The sequence below is a fragment of the Aptenodytes forsteri genome, unplaced genomic scaffold, assembly GCF_000699145.1.
Source record: "Aptenodytes forsteri isolate BGI_AS27 unplaced genomic scaffold, ASM69914v1 Scaffold379, whole genome shotgun sequence".
In the NCBI taxonomy this organism is placed as follows: Eukaryota; Metazoa; Chordata; class Aves; order Sphenisciformes; family Spheniscidae; genus Aptenodytes; species Aptenodytes forsteri.
Genome location: NW_008794088.1, coordinates 392,155 through 408,911, shown reverse-complemented (window position 1 = coordinate 408,911; position 16,757 = coordinate 392,155). Strand labels below are relative to the sequence as shown.

At 50.8% G+C, this 16,757-nt stretch overlaps 1 protein-coding gene across 5 annotated transcripts in view; it reads left to right on the top strand.

Annotated features, from left to right (window-relative positions):
* LSAMP (limbic system-associated membrane protein) overlaps positions 1–3,255 on the top strand; it is a 1,059,407-nt gene extending 1,056,152 nt beyond the window's left edge. For 3 of the 5 annotated variants that reach the window (XM_009274410.1, XM_009274402.1, XM_009274388.1), the window contains one exon: positions 3,117–3,255. In XM_009274410.1, coding sequence (XP_009272685.1) covers positions 3,117–3,214 — 98 coding nt within the window. In that variant the 3' untranslated portion in view covers positions 3,215–3,255. The remainder of the gene's footprint in view (positions 1–3,116) is intronic. The other 2 variants (XM_009274417.1, XM_009274395.1) reach the window with 1 other exon arrangement.
* The last annotated feature ends 13,502 nt before the right edge of the window (positions 3,256–16,757 follow it).

Genomic DNA, 16,757 nt, shown 5'->3' with positions numbered 1-16,757 from the left:
TCATGAACCCGTGCTGGCTGGGCCTGGTCCCCTGGTTGTCCCGCTCATGCCTTGTGAGCGCCCTCAAGATGAACCGCTCCATAATCTTCCCCGGCACCGAGGTCAGGCTGACAGGCCTGTAGTTCCCCGGATCCTCCTTCCGGCCCTTCTTGTAGATGGGTGTCACATTGGCAAGCCTCCAGTCGTCCGGGACCTCCCCTGTTAACCAGGAATAGAGTCAACTGAAAATGATACCATTTCCTGCACAGAACTTCACTCAGAGATGAATATTTTATTTTATTCTTACATTTCACTCTTTTTTTTTTTTAAGTTCAGAGCAATTAGTCCTCTCCAAAGCCTAAATTCTCAAAGTTTTCAAGATTTGATTTTGTGATTGAACTATAACCTTCGAACATTTTTATAATGCGATAGTGACTGTAGCATGTGTTTAAGACACAGATTACACGCAGCCCCCAGGGTTATGTGCAGGGGCTGCAGCGGCTTTGAACCACGCTGGGTCCCAGGGCTCCAGGTCAGCTTATCACGCTGCCCGGCACCCACACAGCTACACACGGGCCCGCTGGTGCAAACAACTGCTGGTATTGGCATGTGGTGTTGTGCAGAAGATGATCAGGCCTGCACGTGCAGGGGCTTCTGTGGCCAGCCCCACCACCTGACTGGCACATGCAGGGAACTTGGCAGGGAAACATGACGTACAACTTGCACCATTTTTCAGCTATGGAGATGGGAGTCTTGGCTTGTCAGATATCCTCAAGCTTATGCACACAAGCTCAAGCAGAGCAGAAGCTGGTGTGACCCTCTCCCAAGTCTTTCATCACACCGTGCCTTGTGTGTCCTCCCTTATACATACTGTATTTGCAATACCACACCGTACGGTACCAAACCATACCCCTACCCCACCCAAGCACACAAACTCCAGAGCCATGCACTTACACGTATTAAGGCAGCAGTACCCAGGCAAGGCCAAGCATACCTATCCCTCTGCTGTGCTAGGTGTGTGTTGTGTGCCTCCACAGCCTTTGCTCTGATTGCATGTGCACCCTACAAAAGTGGCAAGGAGGGGGCTGGTTGCCACATGTATGTGGCAACATGTATGTGTTACATACATGTCCGTGTATGTGTTAGACAAATAGTATTTTGGCCAAATAGTAAAAAATGTGAGGGCTGAACACACCCTGCCTGGTGTGTTCTTGATTATTTGCTGGGCCAGAGAAGTCGTGTTTTGGGACTTTTTCACTGCCAACATGGGATGCAAATGGGTCCCAAACATCCTCCCCCCAATCATTTGACCATGAAAGATGCTTTCTCTGACACATAGGTCAGGTAAGTGTAGTAGCTGAACTTGAACTTGTTCCTGAGCTCAGAGGGGAAAATAAGTTCCTGTCACCCAAACAAGGAGTGAAAAAATCAGTGTTGTAGGATTTGTGTGACAAGCCACAGAAGATGAACAGGGAATAACTGGAAAAAAGAAGCCATGGATGGAATATAAATTTTCCACACAATTCAGCACATACTTGCTTAATAATGAAAGAATAGAATTGGGGCACAAACAGCTGATCTAGTAAGTGACGGCTACATTAGGAAGAAATCACACAAATGGAAGTGGTACAGAATTTCAGGGGCTCTGGGGACATCCTTCTTGGATTTGCTGCCTTTTAGTCACCGGCTAGAGTTTAATAGCGACTGTGCGGCTGAGCAAGCCTGTGGCACCCGTGCTCTGCCCAGCAGAGAGGGGGTCTTCGCCTGGTAAACTCTGCAGGTTGTGAGAGGGAGAAATTGCACTTCGGTCCCATGGGGCTCTCCTGAACAGGGGGCTTTTTTTTTTTGGCTCCCCCCTGCCATTAGAAATAGCTCTTCTTGGTAGTAAACATGTCTTCTTTCTTCCACAGCAGGATCGGTCCCAACATACAGACTCATTTCCATCTCCACACTTCAGCATCTTCCTGCACCCCTTCTGTGTAAATCACCGCCTATACATACACATATGTGTATGTGTACACATACATGTACATATGTGTATACATATATGTGTACACGTACATGCATGTGTACATGTACATATACATGTACATATATGCGTACACCTATGTGTACATATGGATGATGAGCATGCATTTGTGAAACCACAGCCATGTACACCTCCCTGCCCCATTACAAAGAAAAGGCTGCCAAGGCTTGGTATTGCAGGGTGAATTTAAAACAGCATCGCTGCCTTTAAAGCCATCCAGAAAAGGAAACCCATAAATGCAAGGATGAATGAGACGATGTCAGGAGTGTTAGCACTTAATATTCCTGGAGCGAGGCTGCATTATTTGTTGCTGCGGCAGAGCGCTCCTCCCTGCCTCCTCTGACAGACCCCTGTGCATGCACGCACACACGCATGCAAGTTCGTCACCCACCCTTACGAAAAATCACCCTCCCTGGCACACCCTGCACCCTCAACCCATAGCTGTCGTGCCACAGGGCTATAAACACAACAGTGAAGCTTTCCTCCACCCCAATTAAGAAATAATTGCGGCGCAGCCCCTGGGAGGGGAGGTGTCCGCTGGTTGGGCCCATGTTTTATTGATCGGACCACTGTGATGAATCAGCCCCCGTGGAGCCGGTGTCTGGCTGCAGACAGGCACTGGCCACCGCGCAGAATTACAACAAGCCCTGGCATCCCAGGGCCACTGCTGGGAAGGTGACGGAGCGGGGAGGTGCGGGGCTGCTGGCTGGGGGGTGCGCCGTGCAAAGGTGCGAGCCATGCCTCCACACCAGGTGGCCAGCAGCTCCCAGCCACAGGCACGGCGAGGGATGGGATGGGGTCGGCAGCCAGGGCTGAGCCTTCCCGCTTGCTCCAGGGCCTGTTTCTCCAGCCTGGGTGTTGCTTAGGGAAAGCCACATGCCGTCAGAGCATTGGGCGGGAGGGGAGGATGCTGAGGAGCTGGCAGGCAGGAGCCTGCAGTTGGGCTGAACGGAGGCTCACCTAAGCGGGAAGGCGGCTGTGCCTTGCAGTCCCAGCCCACTGCTGCAGGAGCAGCCTGGGAGCAAAGCGCCGTGTTCCTCTGTTACCCCCGCCTCACCCATCCGCGTGTAATCTTGTCCTCTTTTCTCTCCCTTCTCGCACCCTGCAGGACCCGGCACAGGGAGAGTAGACAACGGCTCCATGAGTTTGGCCGTCCCACTGTGGCTGCTGGCAGCGTCCCTGCTCTGCCTACTCAGCAAATGTTAATACAAATCAGAATTAAAAATAATAATAATAATAATAATAATTAAAAAAAACCAACACGACAACAACAACACCACACAAAAAAACCCCGCGTTATACAGGAGACAGAGCGAAGAGAGGGGAGAGAGAAAAAAGAGAGGGGGGGGAGAGAGAGGACTGTTTCTTTCACAACTTTTGTGTGTTCAGGAGCAAAGAGGGGGGGAGAGGAAAAATTACAGCAAAGAAGACTCAGCAACATTTAATCCAAAACCTGACAAGCCGGCTGTCAAGTCACCGACCGTCATAAGAGGCAACACGAAGCGAGGGAAAGAATGGGGCACCAGCAAGGATCGTGTCGCCGGAGGATGCTGCAATGTAAACAATCCAACAAAACCCGCAAAGCCAATTGAACAGAAGACCCCTTTTCTCTTCTCTCCTCCTTCCTCTTTTCCATGCTCCCTCACCTTCCTTCCTTCCTTCCTCCTCTTTCTTTCTTTTGCGGAAAGAGGTCTTTGCTTCGGTGTCTATAGCCACTTAACTTTTTGGATGCCCTGGGTCATGTTTGTGAGCTGATGCTCAGCCAGTTCATACTTTTGAAAACAAAAAAAAAAAAGAAAAAAAAAGCCACAAACCAGAGCAAGTCACCTGAAGCTCTCTGCACACTGGTGTCCTATGAAGAACCCCTTCCACTCTTCACTTCACCCTGCGCTCCTGTGCACCCAGCCCTTGCTAAACACCTTCTTTCCTGTCCCCTCCTTCATGCAACATCACGCTGGCTGGCCTGAACTAAAGCTGTGTCAACTCTACTGAAAGCATACTTTTCTTTCCCTTTTTTTTAATCCTCTTCCTCTCCCCCCTCAATCCGACCAGGTGTCTTTCTCTTTCTCCCGTGTATGCCTGTGTGCGTGCGTGCATGCATGTATGTGTGGCTCTCGCTCCGTCTTCTCTCTCTTTCTCTCTTTCTCTTGCTCTCTCTAAGCATGCAAAAGGAACAGTCCATGTGTACATATGCTCATCCTGCTGTAGATAATGTCCCGCCTTGTAAGTGTGAGACAAGATGCTGAGAGATCACTCAGGCAGAGAAGAGGAGTGAGGAGAGAGGGGCAGCTGCAACACAGGTTCCCATGGTGTCCCCTCTCCGGCATCCTCACTGGCTTCTTGACTCCTGGCCACCTTGCTTGCAAGAGTCAGTCTGCACCCTTGTTTAGCCTTTTTTTCTCTCCCACCTGCAACCTGCCAGGCTTTCAGCCTTCAAGTACCAGCATAGCACCCCCTGCTATGCACGAGTGCTTGCACACACGCATGAGGGTGTGCACACGTGTGCATTTGTCCAAATAAGCAGAAGAAACCAGGACTGGCCTGCAGCACTACGGAGTGCCGAGTGCGGCCGCCCACTCCTCCTGGGGAGGGGAGGCTGGGCTGGTGGGATGTGAGCGATGAGACCTTGGACACCACCGAGCAGCCATTCCTGTAGGTATAGTGTGTGCGTAGGAATGATGCCTCAACGGGAAAACCACAATCTGGTCATTCCTAACCATTTTGGTAGTCATGCAAAAATAGAGCCAATACCCTTTTTTGTTGTTGTTCTTACTGTCTTTCCTGTTATAAAAGGAAACATGCTATGTAAGGGTGAGAGAGAGCGCGCGCGTGTGTGTGTGTGTGTATTATACACTACTGCTACTACAAAGCTCACTTTGCAAATTCCACGTTTGAAACAAATTGGGTCAGAAAATGTCCAGGACCTGTGAATGTAAGAAGAAAAACAAATGTCAGGTCCAAAATCCTGGGTTTATAAAGAAGGAGCTTAAAGTGGTGCAGCAAAGAAGTAGGCAGCATGATTCCCCTTGCTCTTCTCTTTTCACATCTGAAGGTTGCTGGTCTTGCTGGAGAGGGTTATCACTTGCCATCACCCTTCCCATGGCAGAATCCCGTGCAGAGGTGCCAAAAGGAGATGCTCCAGTGGCTCCTGAGCGAGGAGAAGGAGAGGGAGAGAACAGGCTGTGAGAAACAGGGTTAAGAAAATGCTGGGTGGTGGCTGGAAATTGCCATGCCAGCAACAAGTCTGCTGCGGGAGCCAGAGCGAGCAGTGGGAGAGGGGAAGCCAACAGTCGTACGCTCCAGCGGCTGCAGTGCATGTGTGCAGGCGGGGGCAGTGGGGAGAAGACTCCTGTGTTTCCTGGCCAGTCACGAGCCCTAGCATCCACAGCAGCAAAGGTGATAAAACACGGGGTTTATCAGGTAGTCACTTGGTTTTTGGGGAGAGGGATAAGCAGGGAGGAACTTGAGTTAGCCCACACAAGTTGAGTAACCATCCCATGACAGCACAGTGTTTTGCAGGTGCTTGGCACCACTGAGCTTTCAAGCACCAGCAAGCTTGCTTTTCTGTCTTTGCCCTGTGAATTGGCGCAGTAGCAGCATGCTTGGCAGCCATGCTCGCACGCTCTTGAAGGCAAGGGGGAAACAGCTTGGGCTTGCAGCCCTGCGGCGTGTGGGAGGGGATACCCACCGGCTGCTCCCCTGCCAGGAAGGAAAGTGGGAATTGCTGGGGCATTTTTGCATGGCTGGGGCACACTCTGCCAAGGCCTCTCCCTGCCCCTCAGTGCGGCGCTTTCACCTTGCACTGCGGCGCTGCCGGTGCCTGCCTCCTCTCTGCTGAGCTCAGCTGTTCGGGCAGCAGCGGGCAGCAGCAGGCAGGCAATTAAGCATGCAGTCAAGGACTCCTCGCAGACAGCCAGAATGAGCGAGGAAATACTAAAGAGAGACACGAGAGGCTGAAGTTTGGGTGATGGCAGACTTGCTATAGACCTGCTGTGGGTTTGGATGGTGGTAAATTATGCTCCTCCAGGCCCCAAAGCCATACCTTGGTACAAGAGGGGAGAGCTGGGCAGCTGGTGCTTGAAATCTGCCCAAGGCATCCAGGGACGGCTCCCCACTTCCGAGATAGGGCAGTCGTTGATGGGACTTGTGCATCTTCTTTGGAGACTGGCGTACTGCGGCCCAGGAAAAAAATGCCCGGTATCCTTCAGACACCCCAGTCCTCATGCCTACCTCTCGTGAGGGTTGTGTCATTCGGTGTCTTAGTAACAACTCCAGATTTCCTGCTGCAACAGGGCTCCTCATGCCCCTGGTACAGCCGTGAGCTGATGCTGGTCCCAGAAGTCGGGCCTGGGAGCTGGACCCTCTCCAGTACGCTGGCATGAGGGAAAACACCGCATCGCTGGCATTTCTCATTCTTGGGGCTGTACCTATGCCTGGATTTATTGTCGTGGGCTTGTTGCAAGAAGGTGGGCAGCCTGCAGTGTCTTGCTGTCACAGGCTGTTTCTAAGGGCTGGGTCAAGCCCACCATTTTCTTTAGGCTGAGGCTTCTCTTTGATGCCAACCTGGTTGCTATTGTAAGGTCTCTCCGGCGTGTTGTCCTCTGCATGTGTTTTTGTCGCTGTGGGGTCAGTCCTAGGCACTGGGTTCACACACATCAGAGCCCTGTGGTGTGGTGGTGGTCACAAGTCCCGGCACCTCGTTGTCTTACATCTTTTTTGGTTTGAAGGAGTTTTGAGGGGATATTTTTTCAGATGTCAAGGCACAGAGGCTTATGGTTGAAGGGAAATATATTACTAAAAACAGGACACCCGTTTTTTGAAGCCATCTGCCTATTAGCTAGAGGAAAGAGCCACAACCCCAGTGCTGGGATCTGGTCTTGCCTGCAGGACCTGGGCAGATCTGTGCCTCCATCGTGTGGCTGTGAAACAGGGTTAAAGCCAGTTATTTGCAGACCTGTCTGAGAAAAGCCACAAATGCCAAGTATGCCTGTTATCTGCAGCAGTGCTGGGAGGCCCACTCCTGGCAATGTCTGTTCCTAGCAGGGCTGGGGGAGTCGTGAGTAGGCTGGAGCATGATTTACTCTGAGAAGCTAATCCTGCGAGCTGCCTCATGCATCACGGGATTCTGTGAACATCCCCCTGTTTCTCCTGAACTTGAGCAGGGATCGCTCAAAGCATCTGTGGAGAGGAGAGCCCAGATGAACATAGGAAACACAGGCAAGGTCAAACGCTTTTCCCCATTCTCTTGCTCCCCTCTGCCCTTTGACAGAGATGTTGCAAAGGGTTTTCTCATGTCTCAGGCCCTTTTCTCTGAAGCTGTTTTTCCTCCTCGCTTCTACTCTGTGTTCATGTTGCTATCTTTCCCATCCCCTCCTGAAAAGCTGCGCTCTTGCTTCCTGCTGCCTCTCAGCTGGTTGGGGACTGGGGGAGACGGGAGTTTGGAATGGGACACCAGTTCCTTGAGCTTGTAAGTGTAATTGTGTTTGATTGATGGAGATTTAACATTTAGTGTTATAAAAAGAAATGAACAAAATGGAAAAAAAAAAAAAGAAAAAAAATTGTATTTCTTCTACTGGTTTGTAAATATTACAAGAGTTACATGAGATGTCTGGTAATGTCCAAGCAGAGGAACAAACACTTAGATTTAATATATGGCCCCATACTTGCTAGCAGATTTCTAACCCTTTTCAGATGACCGAGAGGGGTGAAGGCAAGTCTTCCTGAAAGGAACTGGACAGGGGAAATGCAGCCACCCCGAGGCACATGAGCTCCATGCATGACTATAGCATGTTGCTTGGAGCATGTGTCTGGTGAGATGGAAAACGAAGCAGATGCCTGTCTCTGGACGGCTGGGAAGGGCGACGTGGGACGCTCCAGCCGACACCTGTATCTTGGCAGTTGTGTTAATTTTTGTTTGTTTGCAGCCCTGCAGCTTGCGGGTATGTTGCTCAGTGATGCACTCCCCTCCTCCCCCCTTCCCGCTTTCTTCACCAGTGAAGTTGTGTCGCCCCATGCTAGCACCAAGTGCATGTTAACGTGCCATTCATGAAGATTTCATTGGTGACATGCATTGTGTCGAGAGTTAGTCTTTGTCTGCGCACCTTTCTCACGCCACTGACTGTTCACTGCTTGGGCAGATCTCTCGTGTACTGCTGCTTGCCCCACTTTTGGTCAAAGTATATCCAAGCCCCACCAGCTCTTCTTAGCTCCAGGTGCATCCAGACCATGCCCCCAAGCCACCTGTCTGAGCAACCCCATTTTGAAAGTCCAAGCTCACAGCATGGACAAAGTCGCCGTCAATAGCCACATGGCCTCCAGGCAGAGTGGAAGCTGCACGTCTGGAAGGAATTTGGGGGAGCAACAGTGAGTCCTGATGATTCAAGAGCATTTGGGGAAGAGGATCTGGGAAGTTGGAGGAGCTACTTTAGAGTCCTTCACAGCCCCACTACCAGGTGATGTTTCAGCTCGATCTTTGTGCAGTGCTTTACCACTTCTCCCCTCCCTGATGTGGGAATCTATGGGCACAGGGAAACAGCTCTTGTCCTCCCAACCCCTCTCACACCTCTGCTTCCTCTCCAAGCACGCTGACCTGCAGCGCAAATCATCATGGTGCTTGATGTGATGTAGCAACTGACACCGAGGATGGCTAACCAAGACAGTCCTACAGAGGAGATGCTAGGGGGGGTGAGCAGTTCTCTCTCTCTCTCTTCTGATGGTGCACAATCTTGCTGCTTCTCTGACTCGAGTACACAAAACTTCTTGAGTTAGGGTTGCTGGGAGCAAACTGTCCCATGGAAAGAGCAGAACTTCAGGCAGGGAAGTGATGGAGAAACTGGATGCTAATTTCCAAGATGTGATGCCAGTGGAAAAGGGTAGAGATGAGTGCTGTCCATTGTCCATGCGCAGAACTCCCAGGTTCACCAACGAGGAGACCGTGGCTTCTCAACGCTAATCCTACAGCGGCTTCATTTCCAGTGGGATGCCCAGAAGATTTTTTTTTTTAAACTGCATGACTCCTGCTGACTAAGAGCTGTGTCACACCATTAAAACCTCTTTCTCTTTTCCTTCTTGTAACTTGCTAAAATGATGTTCAGGCAGCTCCTACAGCCCGCCCAAATTTTGCTTGATGGTTGGCTCCCGTTAGGGCAATATGTGGTGTTTGCTTGTTGATTCACTCACCATAACAGGAAAGCAGAAGTCAGCTTGATGAGGATATGTTGGTATCGTCCTCTGTATCTCTGTGGCTTGGGGCGGTGTGTGTGAGCCAAGGAGACCAGCCAAGGCAGGGCTTGGGAAAGAGGAACAGCTCTCCTAATTAGCCCAGACAGGTGGCACGCAAAGGGTCCTTCACTTGTTGCAGGCTCAGGTTAGCTGGTGCCACAGCAACTCAGCCTGCCCTGCAAGCCTTGTAGAAGTGCCCAGGCAGCAGAGGAGGAAGGGGCAATGCACGTCAAGAGGACATGACTGCAGCACGGGTGGCAGGGCTGCGTGCACAGCAGGGCTCCTTGGACAGCATGACTGGGGAAGGGGTAGAGATTGCATCCAAGAAGGGCCGTTCCCAGGTAGGGCAGGACCTTCCTTCCTTGCCTGTGCTCCTGGTGCATCAGGCACTCGCCTCCTGGCCCCCCGGGGCATGCACACCATGCTGCGATGGGCCTCGGTGAGCGATGCAGTGTGACCGCAGTGGCTCTGGCCGTGCCCTGGGAACAGGCGTGTGGATATTTCTGTACATAACATACGGGCCACGGATGGAGATGAGGAGCGAGACCACCTAGGAGCCAGCCAGTGAGGAGAGCACCTCCCGAGTGGGGCTATCCTTCTCTGAAATTATGATGCTTGCTCCCCATTTTGGCCATGCACAGGCACACACGCACACCCCTGTGACCTCTAGTGCACACATGCTACAGCAGTCCTCATGGCTACCATACAGGCGCTTTCCTTTCCCACGCCCTCCATCACACACGCAGCCAGACACGCGCTCCTCCACTTGCTCCCGGCGATGGCTCTGCCTGCCAACACAGGTACGTGGTGATCTCCTGAGGAAACCAGGAGAAAGCACACGTGTGCCTGCCCCTGTGCGTGCGGGAGCACACGTGTGTGCCAGGAAAGGCAGGAGGGGGCAAAGAGCAGGAACCTGCCTCCGCGGTGCCACCGTCACCTCCCAAAATCTTTCAACTTTCCCAGCTGGAGCCAAGTTTCATCCTCTAGACCCTGAGAATGAAGGCCAGTGCCACCTTCTTGCTACACAGTGGGGTGGTTAGAACTCTCCTCATTAACAGTGTTATATACATATAAATATATATATATATCTATATCTTTATATATATTTTTCCCCAGCACTGTAGACATGAGCTGAACTTCTCTTTAATGAAACGAGAAAACGGCCATTTTAGTTTTTTCCCTTGGTTTTTTTTTGGAACTAGATATGTGAAAGAAAATTTTAAAAGTGCAAGTGTGTGTGTAAAAGAACCGATCAAAAAACCAAAACAACCCAACAAATGAATGAACAAAACCCAGTGATGGAAAAAAAAAAGAAGCTTTTTATTTTTTCTTTTCTCAATGTATTTAACTTCTGTTATCTCGTTTCTGTTTCTTTACATGTATGAATGCTCTGCTCTTCTGTGATCTTAAAAAAATACAAAAAAATACAAAAATTAAATAAACGTGAAAAGGAGGTAATGTTTCTTCATTTCCCCGCCCTTCCTTGCATACCCTGGCTTCTCTCCTCTCTGATCATGTCTAGTGATGACTTCCCAGCCCAGCCGGGGGACACGGGCCAGGCAGCCCCTTCCCTAACCTTCCTTGGCGGGGCAAGGTGGTGCAGGGCTGCAAGCAGGGCAGGGGCAAGTGGCTTGGGGCTGAGGGTGCCGGGTCACCCCTATCAGACTGACCCCTGGGGTGCAGTGCCTGGGGGTGAAGGGAGCAGTCTGGCTGTAAATAGGCATGAATTGGGGCTGCCATGAGGAGAGGAGGGGTGCGGAGGCTGTCCGCAGCTGGGTGGTGTGGGTGAAACTGCAGTGCCCAGCCCTGAAGCCAGCGCTTGCCTTCAGCTCTTGCAAATAATCACATTTTTTTTAATTAAATAGCATAATTTGTGTGTGCATGTGCGTGCCTGTGTGTGCAGGTACAGGTCGGGATCAGGGTTGCAGTCCCAGGAAGGGAAGAGGAAGGAAGCAGATGGAAGGGATGGGCTGAGGCTGAGCAGCACAGGCAAGCACGGGAGAGGAGCACCAAAAGATGGAGCACGACGGTGGAAACGGAGGAGGAGGCCAGTGGGGAAGGAGGCAGGAAATGCTGGCCAAGAAACCAGAGCAGGACACAGCACTGGAGAGGCCAGGTTTTATGTTGAGGAGGGAGAGGGGAGACAGGGGAATGGAGAGGGCCTGGGGCTAGGAGCGAGGGCAGCCAGGACAAGGGGGAGAGGGGCAGGAGTCTTGTACCACCGGCATAAGCAGGCATGAAAAGAATAGGTTAGAAGAAAGAGAACAGAAGGGAGGGGGCAGCAGAGTAGCCAGGGCAAGTTTACAAGAAAACACAGACAAAGGGGCGAAGAAACCAAGAAGCAGGATCCAGGGACTCTGGTGAAAGGAGAAAGCAGCACCTCTGGTATCTCAGCATGGTAAGTATGAGGGATGGAGAGCCCAGGGCATCTACAGCCAAATCACTCCAATGGCAGGATCCATCCAGCACGTAAGTGCCACCTCGATGTCATAGCCTCGCGACACCTTCCTTGTCCCAGTGGGAGAACCTGTATTTCCCGGTGGGCCCTTGGGACACAGATAAATGTGCTACTGCGCAAGGCAGCAGTGCGGCTGGGATCTAGGCCCTGGCTGTGCGGCAGGGCTAGGGCAGCCCAGGGTTGCAGCCCAGGGGGGAATGGAGCAGCGTGTGCCTGCACCTGGGGAAAGGCAACCCCAACGCCAGAGCAGCAGCATGAGGCTGCACATGGCCAGGCTCAGGTCGCACCATGGGAGAGCCTGGCTGCAGCTCTGAGAGCGAGGTGGTCTTGTCCTTGCACACTGCTGGAGCGTGAAAAACCAGGGCTTCTTATTTCTGGGTCTGCTCTGCCCAGCATCTGCGTGGTGCCTTCACTGCCCCTGTTTCACCTTCCACCTTCTCCTCTACTGCCTATTTACAGTTCGCTGGGGCAGAGACTCGAGACCTACATACAAAACAGGGGTATATTCTATGAAAAGTTTTATCTAATTTTGTTTCTGGAACATAACACATAGGACGATGAAAGCCTGGTTTTCAGTAGAGTACAGACTTCTTAAATTGCATTAAATTAAACAAAACCTGCTGTCAGAAGCTCAGCACAAACAGCATGCTAAGCAGAGGTACATCAGTAAGCACTAGGTGTAAGCAGGACTGTGAACATGAACGTGGCTAGCACTTACCACACCTTTGCTATTTGAGACCGAGAAGAAGTGATGGATTTTGGACCCTCCTCTGTCGCCATCATTCTCTTCTATGGCGCTGGGAGAGACAGGGGGGTTGTGGAGTGGGGGGGGGGCCACAGGCAGAGCTGGTGGGGGGAGCCCCGGGCTGGGGTATCAGTGTGCTGTATGGATATGAAGGTCGGTACTGAGCTTTATTGGCCGGTCACTGAGGTGGAAACAAGCCATGCTTCTGGTGCTGTACATGGGTGTCACCAGCGCTACCAGGGCTCCACCTCAATGTTTGCTCTGAACACACCTGGAAAATCTGTCTGTGCCTTTTTACCTCCACCACCTTGAAGCTGAGACTAAAAAGAAGACAAGCAAAACTCTGGCAAGCACAACCTCTCTTTTCATTAACATTTTAAATGGTTATTTTTAATGGTACATTTAACTAACACCAATTTATCCATGGGAAGAGAATTTGGCTGTTAACACTGGCATCTGCTTAACAAACTGAAGCTTTGCATTTGGTGAGGCGTGAGCATAACACCAGTAGTATTACTTGCTAACAGCAGACTCATTAGCATTAATTGCTGCATTTACTACCACAAAGAGCTTTCTGTATCTGTAACAGTAGTTATCAGATATACCCCATTCTCACTGGAAAAGGTACATAGGAAATTATTAGCAGTGACGCAGACCTATGGGTAAATGAGGATATAAATTCTTGGCACTTACCATAACTCAAAACTTTCAGAAGAGTAAGAAAAGTGGTGAGATGTTCTGGGGACTGTGTTCTTCATCTTTCCTCACTGGAGAACTATGTTCAAACACGGCTAAATTGTAATTGGAAATGAGTTTAAGGGTTATGGTGCTCAAAGGCCACAGGAAAATGTGCGTCCATAAAAATATCTTGCAATTCAGCCAAGACTGGCTTTTGCTATCCAAAGCAGGCGTTTTCAGAATGGGCAAAGAGTTGGGTTTAGAGAGATAAACTGCGATAGATAAAACACTTGACCAGATTTGCCACAACTGCGCACTGGTTGGCACTATTAAGATTGACAGGACTTGTCACTTGTGCCCATCAGCAGCTGGAATCCCACGGCAGCGTATTTGTCTTAGAGACACCATATTTTGATAATTGGGATGTGAAATAGGGGGTTTTTTCATAAGATTTCTCAAAATGTGACACTTCAGGCTGGGTTATAAATCAGGATGCAAATGTCACAACTTATCACAAAATCCAGACCCAAGCATCCCAGAAGCGTGGGGACATCTTTGAGTGGCTGTGACATGGGATACCTGTGAGAGCTGGAAATTGCAATGACTTGCTTCCAGAGAGATACGTGTACCCAACACCTCGTTACTGGTCTGTCGTCTGTGTTACGCACTCTGTCCACACATGGAAGGTGTGCTGTCTGTGAAAACTTGAGAACACACTGGAGAGTATGAGCTTTACACAATGCTTTCTGATGATTAATACTTTCATAGTATATGGTTTGTAGAACATTTACTACTTCCTCTTCAAAAGTGCTGCCTTTCCAGTTTAGCTTAAAAATGGTGCAATGACCAGGAAGCTAGAGGAATGAACATTTGAACCATTTTTCACAGAGAGGAAGGTGCTAATTGAAATGCAGAATAGAGTGGCCATACATTCCAATAACCTTGGTGATAAATCTGATTTTAGGTCTTTTAAAATATTACAACTAAAATGCAAAACGCTGAGCAGGCATAACGCTACTCTGCCAGACGAGAGCTGCTCCAAAATTGTTACAGGGCTGGAGGGCAGCAAGGCACACTTTAGGCTTGGTTTGGAAATCACACCTCTGCATTGACCTACTGTTGCCCCTTCCTTGGGTGCTGATTTTTTTATCCAGCTCTGTGCCTGGGACTTGAGGGTTGCAGCCCCCTGATGCCTGTGGTGACAGGCTGCAGTACTAGCAATGGGAGGGTTTGTGGAAGTCATTGGTAGAAGTGAAAGGTCCCACCTTCTTCTACCAGCTCAACACATGGATCTGGGTTTTCCACCTCTTGGAGCCCAGCCTCCAAGACTGTTTCTTTAGCTTGCAACCCATTTTGCAACCCAGTCCTCCCAGCTAGAGAAATCACTCCAGGGCCTGAGCCCCTTGAGGATGCTGCCCAGACAGAGGGTCAGTGGGGATGCAGAAGGCACTTGACGTGCGTGCAGGAATCCAGCAGAGCTTCAGTCCCTCACAGTGCACCTGGCTTCCAGTCCTGGCCCTGCATTCAGCCCTATGTTATCACATGTAGCTCTAATAGTCGTGCAGGCTTGTTTCCTGTAGATACCTGAATTGAGTCGGGTTTTATTTTTGCCCTGTTGTTTTGTTGGGTTCCACTCCCAGCACTGAAGCCATGCACTTTGTCTAGCATTGACATTTTCATGGGGAATAATGGTCTAATCTCCACTGCAGGCAAGTGGCAGAGTCAGGATCAAAAGATGCATGCCATTATAAGAGAAGTTATTTTGCTTTCAGGCCAAGGGATATGGCAGCACAGAAAGCAAGACTCCTGCACCAAAGAGTCTGCAGGGGTACTCCTTGCAACCCATCCCTCCCCATTCCCTGGGCAAGTGAACATGTGGCAAGTGAGCAAGCTGAAACAGCCACCGGGAGAAGCGCTGAATCCAGCTGGGTTTCCCCCACCTCCTCCCACTCAGCCATATGCCACCTCCAAACCTTCATACTCTCAGTGTCATGCAGGGGCAGAGAAACAGGAGGCCTCTTCAAGGCTGATGGTGGGAGCCCTGCCTCCACCTGGCTGTCTGGCAGCCAGCACCCTTCCACTGCCATCCAGCAGGCAGCACACAAAGAGCTCCTAGAGGTGCCAGAGCCTGCAGCAAGTAAAAGCATAAGCCAGGTCATACAAGGAAGCAGCTGGGTCTCTGGATATAAGGGTGGCACTACTATCATTACTGGAGGAGCTCTGCCTCAGGGACATACTGCTCACTTAAAGTGGCTTCAGTTGGCACAAGTCATGGAAAACACAGGCACTGTGCATTCGGCCAGAGCACCCATGAACTGATGGCAAGCTTGAGATAAGACTCTCTGCAACGTGATTTGGGAAGCCTGCTCAAATAAAGTTTGCCGTGCCTGCCTGTGGGTCCATCACCCATTTGTAGAGTGGCCTGAGAACTTCTCCAGCCACAGAGAACCTCTCCCAGATCATCTCACTGGCTGCTGACTTTACTGGTTTGCTTAGCAGAGCCAAGACAACCCCCTTCCCAGCACCAGTGCCTGTGTGTTGGTTGTCTGTCTTGTGAAGGAAGGGGTGGGTTCACCGTATCTTTCCATGAATGTTACTTTACCCAGCCTGAGGTCTTCCTTCCACCACAGAGCCTTGCACGCCTTCAGCACAGCCTCCTGCCACTGATCAAAGTTCTTCTCCTTTGGCACAGGAACTAAGATGTCCAGCGGTTCATTGCTGAAGGCAGCTGCTAGTGATAGCCCCAGCTGCACCTCTGGTACCCCGACACGGCGTGCGGCTTCTCTCACTGCAGCTGAGGCAGAGCAGGGAGCAGCGTTGCTGTTTCCATCCACGGCACACGGTGGGGGATAAACACAGTGCCATGCACTTGAAGCAAGTTGCTCTTGCTGATAGTGGTGCATTGCTCTTCTGCAAGGTTTTTCTGGGGCGGTAGTTGGCACAGTAGAGCTGCTGACAGACATCAGGGCAAGCCTCCCACACTGCAGGATGGGGTTCCAGCTGACATGGCCCTGGTACCCATCAGCATAAACCATACTGTGTGCTCTGTTAGCGGGATAGAAATATGATCATATGATCATATGATCATATGCCTGAGCCCAGTCAGGCCTTTTACTGCCAAGTGTTCTGGCAACAAGTGGCTGCAGAAGGGATGGGCGTGCAAGCATGGCCTTGGGCTGCTGTCTCCTTGAGGATGATGTAGGGGGACATCTCTCTGGGGAGCTGCACCTCTTGGTGTGCTTGGGGACCTGAGGGCTGCAGAGAAGACATGAGGATTTGTGCTGCTGGCTGCTGGCTGCAGAGGACTTACTTCCCGGGGGGCACAACTGAGCACCTCTTTGCAAGGAGCCAGCAGCTGAGAGCCAGCTCCTGGCTCTGAGCGAACCCTGAATCAGCATGAGGGCAAGGACCACAAGCTCAGAGGGCATTTGCAATGCTGTCCAAAGCCTTCCTGCTCTGCTTTCCCAGCTAGAATGCAATCTGACCGCTGTCGTTAGAGACCACAAAAAATGTTTTTACAAATATATTAATGACAAGAAGAGAGCCAAGGAGAATCTCCATCCTTTATTGGATGCGGGGGGGAACATTGTCACCGAGGATGAGGAAAAGGCTGAGGTACTTAATGCCTTCTTTGCCTCAGTCTTTAA